The 22407-nt window shown below is 48.3% G+C and overlaps 1 protein-coding gene across 6 annotated transcripts in view; it reads left to right on the top strand.

Annotated features, from left to right (window-relative positions):
* Positions 1-22407, top strand: part of PLXNA1 (plexin A1) — a 256653-nt gene that overhangs the window by 194128 nt on the left and 40118 nt on the right. For all 6 annotated transcript variants that reach the window (XM_075574585.1, XM_075574582.1, XM_075574587.1 and 3 more), the window contains 7 exons: positions 1302-1398; positions 1967-2157; positions 12381-12532; positions 14290-14410; positions 14903-15039; positions 17566-17733; positions 18482-18575. In XM_075574585.1, coding sequence (XP_075430700.1) covers positions 1302-1398; positions 1967-2157; positions 12381-12532; positions 14290-14410; positions 14903-15039; positions 17566-17733; positions 18482-18575 — 960 coding nt within the window. The remainder of the gene's footprint in view (positions 1-1301; positions 1399-1966; positions 2158-12380; positions 12533-14289; positions 14411-14902; positions 15040-17565; positions 17734-18481; positions 18576-22407) is intronic.

Below are 22407 nucleotides of genomic sequence, written 5' to 3' on the forward strand. Positions count from 1 at the left end.
TCAGATTACAAATTGAAAATGCCAATTTCACTTAGGATGGCGCTCAGCTCTTCACGGCTACATTTCGCTGCCAATTTCCCCATCCCTCCCCCCTATCCCCCACCTCCCCTCCTCTTGCCACTTGCTCCTGGTGTCTGCTTGCTACGGGTGCCGTGAGCTGCCTCGGGGGTTCACAGGTTAGGTGGAGGCTGCTTCTGTATGGGACGGGGGTTCATCTTCTGAGGACTGAGAGGCTGCAATATAAAGAGCTGCAGAGAATGACTGCACGCACTGTATATAATACACAAAAATGGCCGTTCCATCTGCCTCTTGCCTTCAGCTGCTGCCGTCTCCTTTTGGATGTTATAGTCTCCTCTCTGGCTGCCGGTCTGCATTCGAACCCATGTGAGCGCTGTAAATAAGAGCAGCTGTTTATCTGCATGCCTTAGCACTTCAAGGGGGAACCGGGGAGAGGAGGCAACCGCCGACTTAACCCTTTCGCGCATTACTTTGCACGCAGTGTTGCCGACATTACTGCAATAGACACCTCTGCAAAATGGGGTCAAAAAGGATGCATAATGCTCTATGATGTGTAGCTGACCCTACTGAAAGGGGGTTTATTTCCGAGAGGACGCCATGAAAGCAGATGTGCTCAGTTTGGAATCTGCTCTCTCTTTATTACAACACAGAGTCCATTAACAGAAGGAACTAACCGCTTATTTCAGTGCTCCATAGCAAAGCTGAGCATGAATCATTCAGCTAATCCTTCTTAGCATTTGTTATTCTCTCCGGAGAATGCTGGGGCCCGGAGTCTGGCTCCCTGGGGGCCCGAGTCTGGCTCCCTGGGGGCCGGAGTCTGGCTCCCTGGGGGCCCGGAGTCTGGCTCCCTGGGGGCCCGGAGTCTGGCTCCCTGGGGGCCCGGAGTCTGGCTCCGTTGAAGGTGGCTTTGTCTTATTGAGGGCCTCGCACAGAGACACCAATTAGGAGAAGTTTAGGAAGGATTGAAATGGCCAATAAAAACAATGAGTCTTGTGGGAATGTACCTGCCTTTGCAGTGGGAGCGCGGTTCGTGAAAGCGGAGATGCAATAATTTTAGTTCCATATCAGAATAAACTGTTGCATTATTAGTTTTTTTTTGTGTTTGCTGGTTTTCTTAACACATTTTTAACGTACTAGCTCAGTTGTTGGATCTGCCTTGTGTTTTAGAGTTATTTTGTTTATAATTTTATTTTTATTTTTTAAAGTGACGGTGTTTAAAAGGGGCTGCGTCATCGGATACAGTTGAGAACCAGCAGCTGACTGTCCGTGTTCTTATCTTGCAGTACAACTACGAAGGAAATGACATCAGTGACCTGCCCGTCAACCTGTCTGTGGTGTGGAACGGAAACTTTGTCATCGATAACCCCCAAAACATTCAAGGTGAGTGCAGAGGGCCTCCCGTTTGCCGAGGGGGTGCGGCCTCTCCCGTTTGGCGAGGGGGGGGCTCTCCTGTTTGGCGAGGGGGGGCTCTCCTGTTTGGCGAGGGGGGGGGGGGGCTCTCCCGTTTGGTGAGGGGCAGGGCCTTTCCCATTTGTTGAGGTGTGGGGGGGGGGAGGGCTCTCCCGTTGGTGAGGGGGCAGGGCCTTTCCCATTTGTTGAGGTGTGGAGGGGGGGCCTCTCCCGTTTGGTGGAAGAAGGGGGCGTCTCCCGTTTGGTGGGGGAAGGGGGCGTCTCCCGTTTGGTGGGGGAAGGGGGCGTCTCCCGTTTGGTGGGGGAAGGGGGCATATCCCGTTTGGTGGGGGAAGGGGGCGTCTCCCGTTTGGTGGGGGAAGGGGGCGTCTCCTGTTTGGCGTTTTATAACACAGACCATGTGGTACAATGCCACTACTTTTTCTTTATAGCTCTTTGGTAATGCGTTGCTAATTAGTTGGGCCGTGACCCTAACGGTCGGCTGGTCCCCAAGGAGATTTGCAAGGAGGCCTTTACCTGCTTTCCCTTGTCCCCGCAGCTCACCTGTACAAATGCTCAGCCCTGAGGGAGAGCTGCGGTCTGTGCCTGAAGTCGGACCCTCGCTTTGAGTGCGGCTGGTGCGTGAGCGACAAGAAGTGCACTCTGCGGCAGAACTGCCCCATGTACGAAAGCCCCTGGATGCATGATGGCGCCTCCAACAGCCGCTGCACTGTCCCAAAGATCACCAAGGTGAGCAGGGATAGGTCAGCATGTGTGTACACTCACAGGCACTCAGGCACACACTCTCACAGGCATGCACTCACACAGGTACAGGTATGTGCACACACACAAACTCGCACTCAAGCATGCGCTCACACAGGCATGTGCGCACACACACACGCAGGCACTCGGGCACACACTCGCATAGATACAGACACCAGCGTGTGTGCACTCATGCACACACACTCAGGTACAGGCGTACAGACGAGCGCACACTCACTCACATAAACGTGGTGCAGACACTCACAGGAAATGTGATTTTTAATTGTGGATTGACATTTCAGTCCTAACAAGAACCATTCACAAGTCCAGTCTCGTGATGACCCCGCCATTTTTTCTTTAGATCTTTTGTACCCAAGTGGCAGGCAGACCAGAAATGAAAGCACAAGAACAGGACTGGCTCATTCAAACATTGTGACCTAGATCTAGTTGGCCAGTACAACGCGCGCACGTGTGCGAGTTAGGTTGTAATGAAGTTCACGTCATCATATAGATTTCATCAGTCCCTTTATAGGTCTGATTATGATGGGTGATCTGCAGGATGAAGCATTGGTAGTGGGTGGGGGGGGGGGAGAGACGCAGAACAAAGATTTCTGGATAGGCCAAACACTGCTCCGATCAATTCTAACCCGCTCCCTACGATCCCCGGGCCTCGTGCGTACGCATATTTAACCGCGCAGCCCATTTTTATTGAAATGTTTGTTGTTTTATTTAAATGTCCCCCTGTGAAACCAATTAAGGGAGAGAGAGTAAGGGGGGGGGGCTTAGAATCTACCACAAATTCAGGAGGAAGGCAGCAGAGAAGCCGATTAAGCACAGGTGGGAATGTAGGGAACGGGCTGCTCACTGCAGATAGAGCCACAAGTCCTGCATCAGAAGCTGGTGTTAGAGAGGGGGTAACATATTCCCGTTCCCCAAAATCTATAGGACTATACTGTACCAGTGCATCCAATTCCAGGCCACTAATACACCAGTGTGTGCTGGTGTCTGCGACAGTCTCCTGTAACAGGATGCTGGGAGCTGCTGTCCTGCTGTGGATACGCAGTATTCTAGTGAAGATATTATTAGCATTAGATGTGTGTGTGTGTGTCTCTTGATGGGCTCTGTGTCTTGATGGGCTGTGTGTCTTGATGGCTGTGTGTCTTGATGGGCTGTGTGTCTTGATGGGCTGTGTCTTGATGGGCTGTGTCTCTTGATGGGCTGTGTCTCTTGATGGGCTGTGTCTCTTGATGGGCTGTGTCTCTGATGGGCTGTGTCTCTTGGTGGGCTGTGTCTCTTGGTGGGCTGTGTCTCTTGGTGGGCTGTGTCTCTTGGTGGGCTGTGTCTCTTGGTGGGCTGTGTGTCTTGGTGGGCTGTGTGTCTTGGTGGGCGTGTGTCTCTTGATGGGCGTGTGTCTCTTGATGGCTGTGTCTCTTGATGGGCTGTGTCTCTTGATGGGCTGTGTCTCTTGATGGGCTGTGTCTCTTGATGGGCTGTGTCTCTTGGTGGGCTGTGTGTCTTGGTGGGCTGTGTGTCTTGGTGGGCTGTGTGTCTTGGTGGGCTGTGTGTCTTGGTGGGCTGTGTGTCTTGGTGGGCTGTGTGTCTTGGTGGGCTGTGTGTCTTGGTGGGCTGTGTGTCTTGGTGGGCTGTGTCTCTTGGTGGGCTGTGTCTCTTGGTGGGCTGTGTCTCTTGGTGGGCTGTGTCTCTTGGTGGGCTGTGTCTCTTGGTGGGCTGTGTCTCTTGGTGGGCTGTGTCTCTTGGTGGGCTGTGTCTCTTGGTGGGCTGTGTCTCTTGGTGGGCGTGTGTCTCTTGATGGGCTGTGTCTCTGATGGGCTGTGTCTCTTGATGGGCTGTGTCTCTTGATGGGCTGTGTCTTGGTGGGCGTGTGTCTTGATGGGCGTGTGTCTTGATGGGCTGTGTCTCTTGATGGGCTGTGTCTCTTGATGGGCTGTGTCTCTTGGTGGGCTGTGTCTCTTGGTGGGCTGTGTGTCTTGGTGGGCTGTGTGTCTTGGTGGGCTGTGTGTCTTGGTGGGCTGTGTGTCTTGGTGGGCTGTGTGTCTTGGTGGGCTGTGTGTCTTGTGGGCTGTGTGTCTTGGTGGGCTGTGTCTCTTGGTGGGCTGTGTCTCTTGGTGGGCTGTGTCTCTTGGTGGGCTGTGTCTCTTGGTGGGCTGTGTCTCTTGGTGGGCTGTGTCTCTTGGTGGGCTGTGTCTCTTGGTGGGCTGTGTCTCTTGGTGGGCTGTGTCTCTTGGTGGGCTGTGTCTCTTGGTGGGCTGTGTCTCTTGGTGGGCTGTGTCTCTTGGTGGGCTGTGTCTCTTGGTGGGCTGTGTCTCTTGGTGGGCGTGTGTCTCTTGATGGGCTGTGTCTCTTGATGGGCTGTGTCTCTTGATGGGCTGTGTCTCTTGATGGGCTGTGTCTCTTGATGGGCTGTGTCTCTTGATGGGCTGTGTCTCTTGATGGGCTGTGTCTCTTGATGGGCTGTGTCTCTTGATGGGCTGTGTCTCTTGATGGGCGTGTGTCTCTTGATGGGCTGTGTCTCTTGATGGGCTGTGTCTCTTGATGGGCTGTGTCTCTTGATGGGCTGTGTCTCTTGATGGGCTGTGTCTCTTGATGGGCTGTGTCTCTTGATGGGCTGTGTCTCTTGGTGGGCTGTGTGTCTTGATGGGCTGTGTCTCTTGATTGAGTGTGTGTGTGTGTGTGTGTGTGTGTGTGTGTGTGTGTGTGTGTGTGTGTGTGTGTGTGTGTGTGTGTGTGTGTGTGTGTGTGTGTGTGTGTGTGTGTGTGTGTGTGTTTTGGGCGGGGAAGGTTGCTCTGTGTTTTTCAGAGGTGTTTAATCAGGCACTTGGTGACCGGCAGAGGGAGGAGGAGTGACTGTATTTGCCTAGGACCAAAGTGAAGGAAGCGACAAGTTAAATGGATTAAATTTTGTGGATTGGTGCCTTTTTTTTTTAAAATAAACCTGTATATATATAAAGCAGTGTAAGTATATTAAAGTAATAATTTTTCAATATTTCCATGGTAAACAAATAGTTTTAGCCTGTTTGGCAAATTATCTTCTCACCAAGACATTATATAGTCTTCAACATTGCTGGCTTAGCTTTTATTCTTTTGTTTACAAAGTAATTATGGTGGCATCATTAGTCAAACAGATCGACATAAGTAGCTAATAGACTTTGTTTCAGTGTCTCTGACAGCTAGATTTATATTCATTTTTCACAAGTTAGAAATAGGTAACACGGTTACATTAGGGGAATTGAATCTTTCTAAAGAAGCCAATTACACAAAGTTTTATATATATATAGATATATATATCTATATCTATATATCTATATATATATCTATATATCTATATATCTATATATTAAAAAACAACACAAAAAAATTAAGTAGCGCTAAGGAGGATATGGAGGATATAAAGTGACACTTATAAATTATATTGACACATAAATTGAATTAATAATAAAATAAACACAATTTAACCTAATTAAATCTACAAACCATAACGTGATAGTAATAAGAAAAGTCCAAAATAAATGTTCCACTCAAAAAAACAGAAGAAATCCAGAGAGATGTATAGTCCCAGTAGCAGATCCAGGGAGCGTCTTGGCAGCTTAAAAAGACTGGTATGGCCAACCACTTTAGATCTATGGAAAAACGACAAACAAAAGCGCCAACTCCATAGCACGTAACTGCTTAAAAATAAAGATGCATTTATTTAAAACTAGCTGAGAGACCCGGCGTTGCCCGGGACGTAAATGCGTAATAGGTAGTATTTGGTGAAGGGGGGCAGAGGGGAGGTGAGGATGGGTGGTGAGGGGGGGGTGGTGGGGGATGGTGAGGGGAGGTGAAGGGGGGGCGGAGGGGAGGTGAAGGGGGGGTGAGGGGAGGTGAGGGGAGGTGAAGGGGGAGAGGTGAAGGGGGGTGACGGGAGGTGGAGGGGGTTGCCGGGAGGTGAAGGGAGGGGGGGGGGTGACAGGAGGCGAAGGGGGGGGTGGTGACAGGAGGTGAAGGGAGGAAGGGAAGGGGGAGGTGGAGGAGAGGAAGGGGGAAGAGGGAGGTGGGGGAGGAGGGGAAGGGGGGAGAAGGGGAGAGGTGGGGGAAAGGGTGAAGGGGGGGAGGTAAGGGTGCAGGGGGAAAGGGGGTAAAGGTGGGGGAGGGGAAAAGGGGGGAAAGGTGGGGGAGGAGGGAAAGGGGGGAAAGAGGGGGGAAGGGGGGAAAGAGGGGGGAAGGGTGGAAAGAGGGGTGGAGGGGGGAAGGGGGTGGAGGGGGGGAAGAGGGGGGATGGGGAAAGGGGGAGGTGGAGGAGGGGAAGTGAGGAGGGTAAGGGGGGAGGTGAGGAGGGGAAGGGGGAGGTGGAGGAGGGGAAGGGGGGGGAGGTGGAGGAGGGGAAGGGGGAGATGGTGGGAAGGGGGGGGAGGTGGTGGGAAGGGGGGGAGGTGGTGGGAAGGGGAGGGGGTGGGAAGGGGGGGAGGTGGTGGGAAGGTGGGAAGGGGGGGGGCGGTGGAAAGGGGGGGGAGGTGGTGGGAAGAGGGGGGAGGTGGTGGGAAGGGGGGGAGGTGGTGGGAGGTTGTAAGGGGGAGTGAAGGGAAGGTGAAGGGGGGTGAAAGGGGGTGAAGGTGGGGTGGAGGGGAGGTGAAGGGGGGGTGGAGGGGAGGTTAAGGGGGGGGTGGAGGGGAGGTGAAGGGGGGGGGTGGAGGGGAGGTGAAGGGGAGGGGTGGAGGGGAGGTGAAGGGGGGGGTGGAGGGGAGGTGAAGGGGGGGTGGAGGGGAGGTGAAGGGGGGGGGTGAAGTGGAAGAGAGGGGAAGTGTAGTGAGGGGTGGGTGAGGGGAGGTGGAGGGGGGGTGGAGGGGATGTGGAAGTGTAGTGAGGGGAGGTGAAGGCCGCTCACTCACCCGTCCGGCAGCCCCCACGTGGATCTGAGGCGGGAGGCAGCGTGTTGTGGCCGCTCCCCCGCTGAGTGTAGCGGCGCCGGGGGGGGGGTGGAGGGGAAGTGAGTGAGGGGAGGTGATCACTCCGCTCCCCCGCTGAGTGTAGCAGCGCCGGGGGGGGGGGGTGGAGGGGAAGTGAGTGAGGGGAGGTGATCACTCCGCTCCCCCGCTGAGTGTAGCGGCGCTAAGGGGGGGGGTGGAGGGGAAGTGAGTGAGGGGAGGTGATCACTCCGCTCCCCCGCTGAGTGTAGCGGCGCCGGGAGGGGTGGAGGGGAAGTGAGTGAGGGGAAGTGAGTGAGGGGAGGTGATCACTCCGCTCCCCCGCTGAGTGTAGCGGCGCCGGGGGGGGGGGTGGAGGGGAAGTGAGTGAGGGGAGGTGATCACTCCGCTCCCCCGCTGACTGTAGCGGCGCCGGGGGGGTGGAGGGGAAGTGAGTGAGGGGAGGTGAAGGGGGGTGAGGGGACGTGAAGACCGCTCACCCGTCCGGCCGCTCACTCACCCGTCCGGCAGCTCCCACGTGGAGGGGGGGGGGGTGAAAGCGCGGGAAACAGGGAGAGGCGGAGCCTCCGGGACCGGTGGGGAAGAGACTGTGAGCCCCGCTAATGTATGTAACCCCCCCCCCCTGTGTGTGTGTGACAGTGTGTGTGACAGTGTGTGTGACAGTGTGTGTGACAGTGTGTGTGACAGTGTGTGTGTGTGTGTGTGTGTGTGTGTGTGTGTGTGTTTTTTTGTTTTTTGGACACAGCCTGTAGCCACAATAAACTCCTACCACGAGTAAGCAGCAAGTTGTAGGGGCATTCAGGATGCCGGGAACTCCAGATACAGACACAAACGCGATGACGTCACCAGCCCTACGCGTTTCGTCACTCTAAGGCGACTTCGTCAGGGGACTCGCATAGGGCTGGTGACGTCATCGCGTTTGTGTCTGTGTATCTGGAGTTCCCGGCGTCCTTGCGCTCTAGCTGGCGGTATTTTCGAGTGCTGGCAATTACTGCATGCAGGAGAGAGGGACGTGAAGGCACTGAATGCCCCTACAACTTGCTGCTTACTCGTGGTAGGAGTTTATTGTGGCTACAGGCTGTGTACCTCCACTCTGCCTACCTGGGACTCCCCCTACCAGCGTTGATGACCTCAATAGAGATTTCTCTCCCACGAATGGTTCTGTCTAAAATCCTGTAAGTGCATTTCTTATGGGTTGCTGATATTTTAAATAAATGCATCTTTATTTTTAAGCAGTTACGTGCTACGGAGTTGGCGCTTTTGTTTGTCGTTTTCCCATATCTATATATCGATATATCACTATCCTTTAACATTTTGAGTGCACCATGACCTAGCTACCATAACATGGGTTCTGGCGCTCCTGGGGTCCGATGGCATAACCACCACATTATGGGGTCTGGCGCTCCAGGGATCCGATGATGTAGCCACCACATTATGGGGTCTTGCACTGCAGGGACCCCATGACATTTATTTTATTTATTTATAAAAATGCTTTACCAGGAAGTAATACATAGAGAGTTGCCTCTCGTTTTCAAGAATGTGCTGGGCATAGAGCTATGATGACAAATAATACATGGTTACAAATACATAGTTAAAATGAGTGGCATACAATGACACAGTACCTACGTTATGGCCTTTAAACGCCTTTTACTAGGGGAGATCTGGCGGGCCGGGCTCCCTCTTCCGTTTGCGTAATTAATGACGCCGCAAAGTTCCGAGGAGTGGTCACCTGATCACGTAGTGCCGGAGGCGCTGCGGCATTGGCGTCATGGCCCCTTTAGCACGCGAAAGGTTAAAGAACGACAAACCATTGTAACGCTGCAGCACAGAGCCAAATATCCTCTGCGGCCAGGTCATGCGTCCCTTAAAACTGGAAAGGACAAAGGTGGGAGGTAATTAAATGCAGACCACTCATAAATCGGCCCTTCCTCCTTTCCTGCTCCCTGCGGCAAATCAGTAACGAGCCCCATAATTCCCTAGAATGAGATTCTGCAGCCAGCATGGTGACACATTAATTCCATTTAGTGCCCGCAGGTGTGTGACGAGTGATGGGCCGCTCCGGAGGCAAGCAAAATCTGGTGTGAAATTGCCCGTAATTAGCTTGTTATTGGTGTTGCTGGGCCACCTCCTCTCCACTCATCAGTCATAATGCTGCCGTTGTCACCGCACACCTGTCCGCCTTATTGGACATAATCTTGGTAAATGAGTCTCATCAGGATGCGGGTTCCTCCCGCTGGCACAGGCAGATCCTCTGACCAAGGAGAAAGCCGAGGTGTGACTGGGGGGAGTGGACGCTCGCTGCATTTCCTACTTTCTGTCCGTGTGTGTGTGTGTGTGCAGCCGAGACATCTCATCTCAAATAATGAGAAATAACAGAGTGGGACATTATGGTCACGTCCGTTTCGCTGCGACCAAATGGCCGCCGGTGCTTCGCCGCCACTCGCCCTGCCGCAGCCGATCCGATGCTGGAATCCCCCGCCGCCGGCCACTTCTATGGTAAGTAGCGGGTTAATTTGAAGGGTTTTAGTAGTTGGGGCAGGGGGTTCATTTAAGGCGTTTTAGGGTAAGGCACTTACCTTTGTGGGGAAGTGGCCAGCGGCGGCAGCTCCTGGCAGCGGGGTGAGTCGCAGCGAAACCATCGGAGAAAGACCGGAGAAATGATGCATCCAAAGTGTGACAAAGCCCAGTCCTACTTGCCGTGTGTGCGCGCTGATGTACTGGGGCAGATATTATTGCCACCGTTAACACAGAATAACGCACGGAAAAAAGTGCAACACATTCTTGCACGGAGGAGAATACGCGTCTTACCATCGTTTCCAATGGCGCACGTGTTACTGTGGTGTTGAAATACTGTATTACAATAACCGCAACACCTCGTTAATGGGAGAAATAATGTCTTCTACTGTACGGCAGTATTTATATACATACATATTTGTTAGAGCAATGAATGTGTATACATTTACTTGTGTGTATGTGAAATATTTTAACCCCGTCACTACCAGGGAGCTCCAGCAATGCATTGTGAATCTGTGGCCCGTCTGACAGTGAGCTCTCCTTAGATGTTCTTGTTGACCAGCTTTAGAGAAAACTTTCCAGGTATCAAGGGTTTGGGTTTAAACTAGAAGCCTGGTGATGGTCCTTTTTAAAGATGTCACAAGCGGCAGAATAATTTGCCTTGGATCATACGAGTAGTAAAAGCCTTACTGCATTTGGAGAGATTGAGACAAGGCTAGAAACCCCCCAAAAGCCGCTTGATTTTTAAAGCACACCTGAAAGAAGCATTGGGTCCAGTTTGGGTTTATGGCCCACAGGCCTCCGACACTGATCACGTTTGTTACTGGTCTTGGTGCATAGTTCAGAGATTTTAAAGTTATTTGAGCTGTTCCCGGCAAGAATGTTGGTGCAACTTGACCTCATCCAAAATTCTGCTTCAGTCACCGTCCCCATTTTCAAATGGCTCTTGTACATGTCAATGCCCATAAAATATTCATGGATCCAGTTGGGTTAGTGTTTGTAAAGTACTAGCAGTTTCACTTGGGTTCCTGGGCTTAACGACTCTGTTTCACTTTGCTGTTCAAACTCAACAGGAATGTGCAAAAAGCCCCCTGCCTGCCTACATTAAATGTACAAAACACAGAAGCCTGCAGTAAGAAAGGCCACACAGCAGGAGCACTGCAACTTCATAACTCCCTCTCCAACAATAAGGACAGTCAGCCGTAAGCAGAATTCTCCTGTATGCATTGCTGCGTCTCGGCACTTGTTGAGAAAACCGTATCCAGCTAAGAATGCTTTACCTAAGCAGAGAATTTAGCCTAATTCCATGTACGCCGTCAGTCTGCACCAGGAGTGGCCAACTCCAGTCCTCCGGGGCCACCAACAGGACAGATTTTCAGGATATCCCTGCTTCAGCACAGGGTGGTGCATTCTTCGACTGAGCCACTGATTGAGGTACCTGTGCTGAAGCAGGGATATCCTTAAAACCTGACCTGTTGGTGGCTCTTGAGGACTGGAGTTGGCCACCCCTGGTCTACCCCAATCCTGCTTATTTAGTGGAGTACAGGGACAATGGGAATGGTAGGTGAAGACTCAACCCCATGATGTGCCACTTGGCATGTAGTGCCTAAGCGCATTGCAAATGAATGCCTGAAGCCCAGCAAACAAGCTCTGGCACACAAAATAACACTTGAAACATCAGGGTTTTCTTCTTCTTCTTTTTTTTAATTGTCATATAGTAACAACGGAGGAGAGGGTGTAGATGTATGATATTTTTAATTGGACCAACAAGTAGTTATGTTACAAGCTTTCGAACCTCTCAGGGTCAGGATTACCCGATGAAGGACCCTGAGAGGTTGGAAAGCTGGTAACAGATCAACTACTTGTTGGTCCAATAAAAGGTATCATACCCCCTACTCTCTCTCCCTCCTTTGTTACTATGTGGATGAAAGGACCATCACGGCCCCCCACCCTTCTTTGCTTAATATTACCAGAAAGATAGATTAATCTGTCCTTTGAGGTATTGGTTGTTCAAACCATTCTGCCATTTTGGGGAAGAGAAATGATGCCCAGAAGAATGTCCTGGTTTGAAAGCATGCTCTTGCATTAAAGCTGCAGTTCAGTCAATATCCTGCATGTGTGTTTTTTTAATAAATCAGTTCTGTAGTAAGAAAAAATACTTTTAGCTTTTTCTGTTTTTAAAAAACAACTTTGAAAGACCAATTTTCTTGTATTCTATTTTAACAAGCATTTGCTAAGGCACTGCCCCTTCGTGTCCTGTCACAAGCCCTGGCACACCCCTTTGTCAGCCCTGCCCTCCCTCTAGCACATGTCAGTGCAGGAGTGCTCATGAATATTCATGAGCATCCACTGACTGACTGAAGCAGAATATAAACAGATCCCTTCACTAATTATGTCACCAAATTTCGCCGATCAATACATGGAGAACGAATTGACCGGCAGCTATACAGATCTTTAGGTAATTAGAGATTGCCCACATGAAACTATTGAAGTAAAAACAAAAAAAAAAACAAAGACTGAACTGCAGCTTTAACTTATTTTCTTGAGCCCCATGTTTTTCCATTGTTGAAAATAAGGTTGGTCTACCTACACCGCTAAATTCTAGGCTGCTGCCCTGTACAAGGCCGTCTCGCTCATGCACAGCAACAATGGGTTTAATACACTCAAGTTGGGCCTCATTCTTTGAAATCTAGATTCATGAATGAACATGCCTCTTCCTGGTCCAGTGTGCAGACCTCGCCGAGTTGGGTTCATTTTATGACTTGTTTTCGACAGCTGTTTCCTGAGACCGGCCCCAAGCAAGGCGGCACCCGACTGACCATCGCTGGCGAAAACCTGGGCTTGAGGTTCGAGGACATCCGTACGTCGGTCAGGGTTGGACGTATCATGTGTTTCCCGATTGAGAGCGAATATATCAGCGCTGAGCAGTAAGTGTATCTGCGTCCCATTGTAAATGAGCATGTGGCAATATAAAGCAGTCCTGAGTATGATTACAACTTTTCACTATGAAATGCTTTTGTTGTGTCAATTGAGGTACAACAAACCGTGGAGCCATCCAATAATTGATGCTGGCTCTCATACCCTTTAGCCTGCGCTTATGCCGGCAACAGCGACACGACGTAAAAAAAAAATTTCATTGCCGCCGTCGTGCGCGCTTATGGTAAGCGCTGTGCGACGGAGCGACAGCTGGAAGTCATTTCAATGCAAATTTTCCAGCCTAACGTCGCCGGCACTATAAGGGCAGCCGTACCCAGACACAGAGAGAACCATGCAAACCTAGGAGCTGTGTTACATTGTTGCATTATATCTCTTGGGCCTGGACGTGCATCCAGATCATACACTGTAGCCAGTTCCGGGAGCAGCAAAATATGTATTCCCTAAAACATGAAATGCTGTCCAATACTTCAAATAAAAGGCCACAGATCAATTAATATCTGGTACTGTAGGAGCCAACATGTAATTCACTGTTAAAATGTATCTGTATTCAGCATCCATTGGAGGACTGAGTTCCCATTTGAGAAGCTCCAGCTGCTGTTGTAATATAAAGGGAAGCGTGTAGCATGTGCTGTATTGTCAGTTGGCTGTTGGGGCAATCTCTAACCTCCTAATTTCTCCACTTGAAAAAGGCCATGGGATGTAGAACACTTGCTACTGTCGGGTTGGTATCTCGGCTAGTGTGAACCTTCACCTGCCTTCCGATTGTCAAAAGAAAACCCCAGAAATGGCTGGGCAAAGACCGTGTCTTTCTCGGTCACATTGATGCTCCCAGATGGCGCTTGCAGTGTCACTCACTGTCTCCTATGAATGTCCTAAATGGTACTGAGAGCTGCATCAATAAACAGACAATAAAAGGATCATTTCTACCCAACAAACTGATAGTAAATGACTGCTAACAGCTTCTACCTCTGCGTTCAGTATCCACGGGATTTCTGGCAGATGGAAGGCGTTGCATTAATGTAAAATCCACTCTCCCCGACCTTTTATACATTATTGTACTGGACAGATAGAGAGAGAGAAGCATTTTATTCAGTGGGCACAGTTGCCGCCTCGTGTGTCTTGAGAGATAGCAATTTAATTTTGGTTATGGATAGAATCGGGTTGTTCTATTGGGTGTTTTCAACCCATACAGTTTCCGTGCTGGATCAGTGAGCGTAGTTTTGCAGATTTTGTTGCTGGCCCTTCCAGCCGCAAAAGGGATTTCCAAGAAGGATGTCAAAAAGCCAGTCCTGTCCTCTGCTCCTGAGAAATGGCCTCAGCGTGTTCCTATGCGAGGGTATTATCAAATCCAACGATAACCCAACTCCTTCAGTGCCATGCAATACTAGCTTCCGTTTCTCCCTTTGCAGATTCTCAACTTTGTGATGCAAAATTCTGTGCCGGGTTCGTTTCCTGAGCATTTCCGAGGCATGAACAAATCAGAACCTTTAAAGGGGGTGCCTGGGATTAGGCCGAGCTACAGCTCTGCAGAGCTAGCAATCTATGCACAACATATTTTTCTAGAGCGCAGATATAATGTTGCAATTATGAGTCTTGTTGGTGAGCGGCTTACAGCCTGACTTCTGGTGCCCGGAGCACAGAGGGCGACGTGTCTGATCTGGATTCGCACCTCAATAACCGACCGCTCTTGGCCGTTCAGTATTTGACCACGTGCCGTGTCCTGAGTATACTCTCTGCCTCTGTTTAGGATTGTTTGCGAGATCGGGAACGCCAGCTTCATACGGACCTTGGAAGTGCCAGTGGAGGTTTGCGTGAGAGATTGCTCCCCGGACTACAGGGCTATCTCCCCAAAGACCTTCACGTTTGTGGTAAATCGCCATCCACCAATGACCAGTTTGTGGGGCTCTCTAAGCAACATTTGTACAGTTACCCAGCACTCAGTTTTTAAAAAAAAAAATTAAATTCCACCTTAAAGTTTAATTTAATAGAGTTCCCATAAGAGAAAATCTAACTAGCGTTGTTTTTACTTTACTCAAACGAGCTAACAAACACAAGCGGGAATTGGTTGAGTTATTCAGTATACAAAAGAGAAGAGAGAACCTCTGAGGACAGCATAAAAAATGTGTCCCCCGTATCAAATTTGAGTTCGCTTAGTGATAACTCTTCATTTATTCGGACACACGTCCAATTAACCCCTTTTGTGCTGGAGTCCGGGCAATGCTTTGCAGTCCTTGGCAGTACGGACGTATAGACCTGGGAGTGAGCCAGTCCAAATATGAGCGGGTCGGGAATCTAACAAAGGAATGTCCACTGTGTGCTCTGAAGAGCTTACACTCTAACAGGCTCCGTCTTTCTTCCAGACTCCCACCTTTAACAACGTGACTCCGGCCCGTGGCCCCCTCTCAGGTGGCACCTGGATATCCATAGAGGGATACAACCTGAACGCGGGCAGTGATGTGGCGGTCGAGATCGCCGGACGCCCTTGCGCTTTCTCATGGTAACTGTGCCCAGAACATGTGTGCTTTGTGTTGTAATGATACTTTGTACCACTTCCTGCTGCAAATAGAAGTCACTAACCTGCACTCTACTTAAAAAAACAAACCCTCGTCCCGGCTATAAGTAGTATTTCTCCCCTTTTCTCATTTCTAACGATGCTACAGATAGAGCCTCTCCTCTGTGCACAGTACAACTGCTTTGTAATCCCCCAAATGTCTGCTGGATACGTAGTTTGGATTTTCATGCCGGGGACCCTTGCTGATATACACAGTATAGCCGTGTGTTTCTGAGCTTTATACACAGACCCGTGCATCTTTATTGGAGCATTCTCAATAACAGCCGCTGCCTAAACCCCGCTGCTGTCCCTGATGCCTCGTAACCCCTTCCACGCCAAAACAGGCGAAGCTGCTGCTGTGCGTGGGAAACAATGTCCTCCCTATTAATACTAGGAGTTAACCCCCTCGCTGCCAGTCACCTGCAACTCCTTGCAGAGCAGAGAAGGGGTTAAAATGTGTCAGTGACCCAAGACTGGCCTAATAAGAAGATTGGGACGCATGTGAAGATGATACTTTGTGTCACAGGAAACGGATGCGTGTTCCTTTCCCTAGCACAGTGTATCTGCCCCTGTGGGCTCTATTAACCCCGTCACTGCCGGCGCGTTGCTGTCCCTTCTGGCAGCCATGGGGTTAAGTTGTCTGCTTTTGGTGCCCGGGCTGGATGCGCCGGCAGCTTCTCTCCGCCCTGCGTCTTCCTTCCATAGCATTTCAAGTGCATAATTTTTAGATTACGAATGATAATAGAGCGGGTCTTTAAATATTTTCCTGTGGTAATTGCTGGTTATCAGCACTAATAGCTGCTGTTTGCTGGGTGAATGTGCGGCACAGAGTGTTGGTTCAATGGAGGATTTTTTTTCTCCGCTGGTATTTTATCCGGCGATTCACAGCTGCTTAATAGAAAGTAACATCTGACACAACAATAGTGGAACCCAATACCCTGCTGTGCTGGTAACACCTCAAGTATACTTATGGGGTTCTTCTCCCTTTGGGATGCTCATTTAGGGGTATCCTTATGCCCTTGCCCTTTTCACCCCTCTCACAGCCAGAAAAACCTGCAGTTAACCCTTTAATAGCTGGAAGCCATCATTTGTGGCAAACTGACCAAGCGCACGTGTAACATGCTTCCAAATGCCGTCATGTTTACAGCAGTGGTGCTTCAGGTTTGAACATTAGGAAGCACCCGGGGAGTTCCCTCTTCCTAATTGTTCCATGCCTAGTCCCGTATCCAGCCATATACACACCCCTGCTCTCACCCACACCTCCCTGCCACCACGTTCCCTGCTCTCACCCACACCTCCCTGCCACCACTTTCCCTGCTAATGATGTTAACCCACCAAATTTAATACCGACCAACCATATAACTCACATCGCAAAAGGAGCATCCCCATAGCCCAGACTCGTGGCTACTGTCCCACACTCGGTCACTCCTACTAACCACTGTGGCCAAGCACTGCCATCTACTGCACTTATTCCCTTACTGTGCAAGTTTCCCAAGATACCACTTAGATTGTAAGCTCTCCGGGGCAGGGATTTCCTTTCCTATTGCTGCACTTACTGTATTATAATTCCCTGTACTGTATTGTCTTGGGGAAGTGCTGAGCACCCTGTCAGTGCTATATAACTAAAGATATACGTCCTCGCTTATCCGACGTAATGCGTCCCGCAAACTGCCGCCGGATAACGGACCGCTGGATTGGGGGTCCATTCGACGGGAAGCGGGCTGTCGGATACCGAGGACAACCTGTACATACGCACATGGACACGCATACGTACACACACATACATATACACACACATACATATACACACACGTACATATACACACACATACATATACACACACATACATATACACACACATACACACACATACATACATACATACACACACACACATACATACATACACACATACATATACATACATACATACACACACACATACGCATACACACATACGCATACACACATACGCATACACACATACGCATACACACACGCATACACACACGCATACATACATACATACATACATACACACGCATATACACACTCACACACTCACACACACACATATACACACTCACACACACACATATACACACTCACACACACACATATACACACACATACATATATACATACGCATATACACACATACACACACATATACACACACATATACACACACACACATGATGCGTTGGAACCAATTAATTATTCTTATTAACCCATTGAATAAATTTGCTAAATGCATTACAACAAAGCGATCGAAAGGGGCCTGATTCTATCAAGGTGTGAACCCCAATATATAGGCAAGGCCAAGGAGCACCCTAGAAATGAGATGAACCCTAATAAATAGGCATGGATAAGGAGGACTCCAGTAGACTGGAAATGTCTTTGTTTTTTGTTTTTACGGCACCAAGCGCAAATTGTGACGTGCTGATCTCCTTTTCCCTTCTCTTCCTCAGGCGCAGCGTGCGAGAAATCCGCTGTAAGACTCCCCAGGGTCAGAGCGTGGGCAGAGCCGAGATCCAGATCCGCATTAACCGCGCAACGCTCCTTAATCTGGAGGTGAAATACAATTACACAGAGGATCCCACCGTGCAGAAGATAGAACCCGAGTGGAGCATCACTAGGTAAAGAGAGGGCGTTCCTGTGTCTAGAACCTTCTGGTCTCTAGAACCTGCTGGTCTCTAGAACCTGCTGGTCTCTAGAACCTGCTGGTCTGACCAAGTAAAATGAGCAATTACACTTATAATTTACTGCATAATTTATACGTGTGTGTGTGTGTGTGTGTGTGTGTGTGTGTGTGTGTGTGTGTGTGTGTGTGTGTGTGTGTGTGTGTGTGTGTGTGTGTGTGTATGTGTATATATATTTTTTTCACATAAGCACATATTTATATACAACATTAGTTATCTTTGCCTACTCATTGTAAAGTCTCAAAGTAGGTTTGTATTTATGTTTTAAGGAAAGATCATTGCTAGGGACTTTTATTTAAAGATGGCCTTTCCTGTGACTTGTGTTATCCTGTATTTTCCATAAATGAGCAGGTCTGTTAAATGAATCCCCAGTTCTGTTTATTTATTTCAAGCAGAAATCTCACTTGTGAGCACATTCACACGTCTGACATTTCTGCAACCCTGCTTGGCATACAGTGTTTCCCCTGCAGCCAGGGATTCTGGTAAATGACATGCAAATGAGCACACAGTATTTATTTGTCTTTTGTTTGTTTTTTTGGCAAATTGAATTGATCTGTTATGAAGCTGATGAACGTATCTGATTTGATTCGATCAGATTGCAAGTGGTTGAGACTGTATTTTCAACTTCATGTATGTGCCGTGTACCCATTACTGAGCTGACCGCGCCACTCTCGTCTTCTTGCAGTGGCGGGACTCCCCTTGTTGTAACCGGCATGAACCTAGCAACCATAAAAGAACCCAAGATCCGAGCTAAATATGGGGACATGGAGCAGGAGAATGTGAGTGCTCGCTGTTGCGCGCTCGCTGTTGCGCGCTCGGAATTCAGACGCTCCATGTATTTTCTGAATGGGTCTTACAAGGAGAAATCGAATGAGACGCTGAAAATATGTTAATAATGTGTCCGAGCTTTGCAAGTTTGGAAACCCCATATATGGTGTTATCCTGCAATATGGAACGTTTTCTAGGGTGCAAACAGGAAGAGCATGTGAGACCACCTTCTGTTGGCGTAAAGGGGAGTGGACCCCAGAGAAATGTTACAAAGTCTGTCTCCAGTTGGGACAGTGGGGAATGCTTGGTACGGTCTCCAGCATAGATGCTGGGTCCAAACACAGGAAATACGCAGCCAAATGCTTGGGATAGGAACAAGGTAATCCTGCAGAACAGGGGGAGGTGGGGTTACAGTAGTCCAGGGTGATGTAAGATCTCTGTTTCTGCCATAAATGTCTTTGTTTCTCTTGTTAAAAGTACAATTCCACGAGGCCGGCCAGAGAACAGCCTTTTGAAAAGAACTTAAGTCTCATTGGCTTCCCAAAAGAAATTCAGCTAGGCTAATAGCAAAGATTTGGGAGGAAATGTACAGTAATTACAAGTTGAATTTCATAGGGGTCTCAAGTGTTCTTTTTATTCCCTATCCTTAACAAAGAACTAATAATGCTCACTATGCTCACTGTGTTTACAAACTAAGGCTTAGTCCCCGGTGCGGCCATGATGTCACCCGGCAGGTTCGTCCTCATTGGCTCAACTGCCGGGGGCGTGGCCAGCGCTCAGTCGCCAGATCTGAACACCGTTTTTCTGTTTTCAGAAAAATCTGTGGGCGCAACGTGGCAGCCAACCCTGGTAGCGGGGCCGGCCCCATTGAGGGGTGGCTCTTGTCCCTGCAGCGCACGCCATAGCGGTAGCGGGTAGCCTAACTAATTTTATAGGTTTTAATAATACTTGTAGGTGTCAGATATGGGTTAAAAAAAAAAAAACCATCAATCACCCATATGTGACGCCTTAAACTTGCCACCGGCTGAGACGGTCGACAAAAGGTTCCATGGGTTGCGACACGGCTGGCAAGAATACAAAAACATCTATCTGAGCAGATGTCCAGAATTGTCTAAGCTGAAAAGAGGACTTCTGATATTGAGGATCATGCCACCTCGCAATATCGATCTATCGAAAAAACTCCCAGCTGGTAACAAAAATTGACGACTTGGAGAACAGATCCCGGGGAAACAATCCGCCAATTCTGGGCGTTTCAGAAAAAAAAGTCCTTTGAATCTCCTTGAATTCACCTCCGAGATGCTCCCAAAATTATTGAAAATGGACCAACTCCCACTGAAAATTGAAACGGCCCAAGAAGGGTGGACGGGGAGGCCTCGGAGAGACCTAGACCAATCTTAATGAAGGGTTTGGATGTCCAGGACAAAGTGGCTTTGCTGGCAGTATGCAGACAGATTATGTAACCGGTATTCGAGGGGAAGAGACTTCTGCTATTTCAGAAATAAGAAGAGAAGAGAGTTCTTTCCAATTTACACAGCACTGGTGAGGAAGGGGTTGTACTCTGCGCTGATATATCCAGCTATTCTGAAGGTCTTCTCAAACGAGGGCACCCGCACCTTCAAGCAGGGCTGGGTACATTCTTGCAATTAGTCATATTTTAACAGTTAGAAAAGATGAGTGGACATTCTGATTGCGAAAGGGGAGCTTCCGATTATATCAGCTAAATATTGGACCCTCAAGGTAGATTCATGATTGTATGTGGCAAATTATGGTGGAAAAATGTAGTCTTGGCTAATATCTATGCGCCCACTATACACGATTAAGATTTCTTCACATCTCGAGTCTCTTACTCCCACATGCGGTGGTGGGTCATTCTATGATCTTAGGAGGAGACTTTAATCTAGTGGAAAACCCCATTTTGGATAGATATACATAATCAACCATTAAATCTAGCAGGTCACAATATAAAATCAGAACATATAAAGATATAAGATTACTTAAAAAAAACAATTGGGACTGATGGACCCCAGGAGAACCATGCAGCCCATGGAAAGTGACTACACGTGTGTTTTGCAGGGCCCATGGTACCATGTCACTTATAGACTATATATATATTGATGTCACCAGCTCTCTTTTCAAGAACGCATCAGGCTAAAATGGAAAATATCTGTATTTCAGATCACTCGTCCATATGGATATCAACACAATGTAGTCTTGCCTCTACTAGGAATAAAACCTGGTAATTTCCCTTAAAACTGCTCTCTCACGACAAATTTAAATCTCTGCTCACTAATAAATGGTGGCAGTTTGAGGACAACAACAAACATGCAGAGGAGCCCGTTCCTGTTTTGGGAAACCTCCAAGGTGGTCCTCAGAGGCGACATTATTTCTTTGTGTTGCCTTTCAGAGGTAACAAAAGAATGCAAAATATATACAACTGAATCAAAAATTGGCTGCAGCATTTCCTAGGTACAAACAAACACCAGATCCTCAGTCTAAGGAAGGCAACGTTCAAACAAAGAGCTGAATGTTCTGCTCCAAGAAAGAGAGCTGCTGAGCCATAGATATAAGTCTTGTAGGTTTATGATGTTTAGAAACGAGGCCGGCAAATTGTTAATCAGCCTTGTGTCTAATAACCACGCTTACGGCTTTATTTCAAGTCTGAGGGTCCACACCGGGCCGATCAGCCATTCATCTCCCAGTAAAATAGTGGGATTTTTACTTACATAGTATTGTAAACTACACGAGATGCCTACCATTGATTCGGATAAAAGCATCGAATTTCTGGAGAGATTTACATCTCCCAAGAATCTCTGAGGAAGAAAAGGCTCAATTTAACTGCCCTATAGCTTTGGAGGAGGTCGTTGGAACAATTAAGCAACTCAAGGCTCTGGGACCGGGTGGATATTCTACTGAATACTATAAACATGTGGTCTCATCTCCTGATACCTAGTAAAAGAATATAATCTTATATTAAACAAAAATCTGTGTCCATATGTCTTTGAATCATTATCAAGCTGATTCTCAAGAAAGATTAGGAACTTGATGGTCTGGGTTCCTATCGCCTCTATTTACAAAATTCAGATGACGAAATCTTTACAAAGATTCTTGTAAGCAGATTGAAGTTCCTGGTATGGTCCACTCGGGTCTGATGGGTTTTATTTCTGGGTAGACACTAACTAATATTAGGAAACGTCTCACCACTATTCAACATTTTGGCCACTCTCACCAACTAACACTCATGTCTTAGCCTAGGTCCTGAGTTTAGACACGGAAAAGGCTTTTAATAGGATTGCATGGTCGCACTTGTTTAAGACATTGTCTAGGTTTGAGATGGGAGGGAACATGATAGATTACTTTAAGCGATTGTATCTTCAGTCCACAGCTGTTATATTTGCTAACGGGGAGTGTTCAGTCTTTTTCCATTGGTCATCTGACAACGGAAGATTCCTGAGGATTGGAAATGGGGAACTTGTTGTTGTTCTGCTAGGATCCATATACACAAGCTCCCCTCATCGTGCAGTCTCTGACAGACTTTCAATCCTTTGCGTGGTACATGAGTAACTTGGCCAAATCTGATATTTTCTGGTTAAATGGAGGACAATAATTCTAATCAGGTCAGTTTACCATTTCAAGTAGCTAAGGACAGCATTAAATACCATGGCATTCATTTTTCTTTAAATCCACAAAAATGATACAAACTTAATTATATTAAAATTATAGCTAAAATTGAGAGAGAATTATCTGGGTGGATGAAATTACAATGGTCGCTTTAAAATGATTTGTTTCCCACGACTTCTTTTTTTAATACAAACACTACCTCTGACTATACGGAAGAAACAAACC

Source organism: Ascaphus truei, chromosome 17 (genome assembly GCF_040206685.1).
Source record: "Ascaphus truei isolate aAscTru1 chromosome 17, aAscTru1.hap1, whole genome shotgun sequence".
NCBI classification, from domain to species: Eukaryota; Metazoa; Chordata; class Amphibia; order Anura; family Ascaphidae; genus Ascaphus; species Ascaphus truei.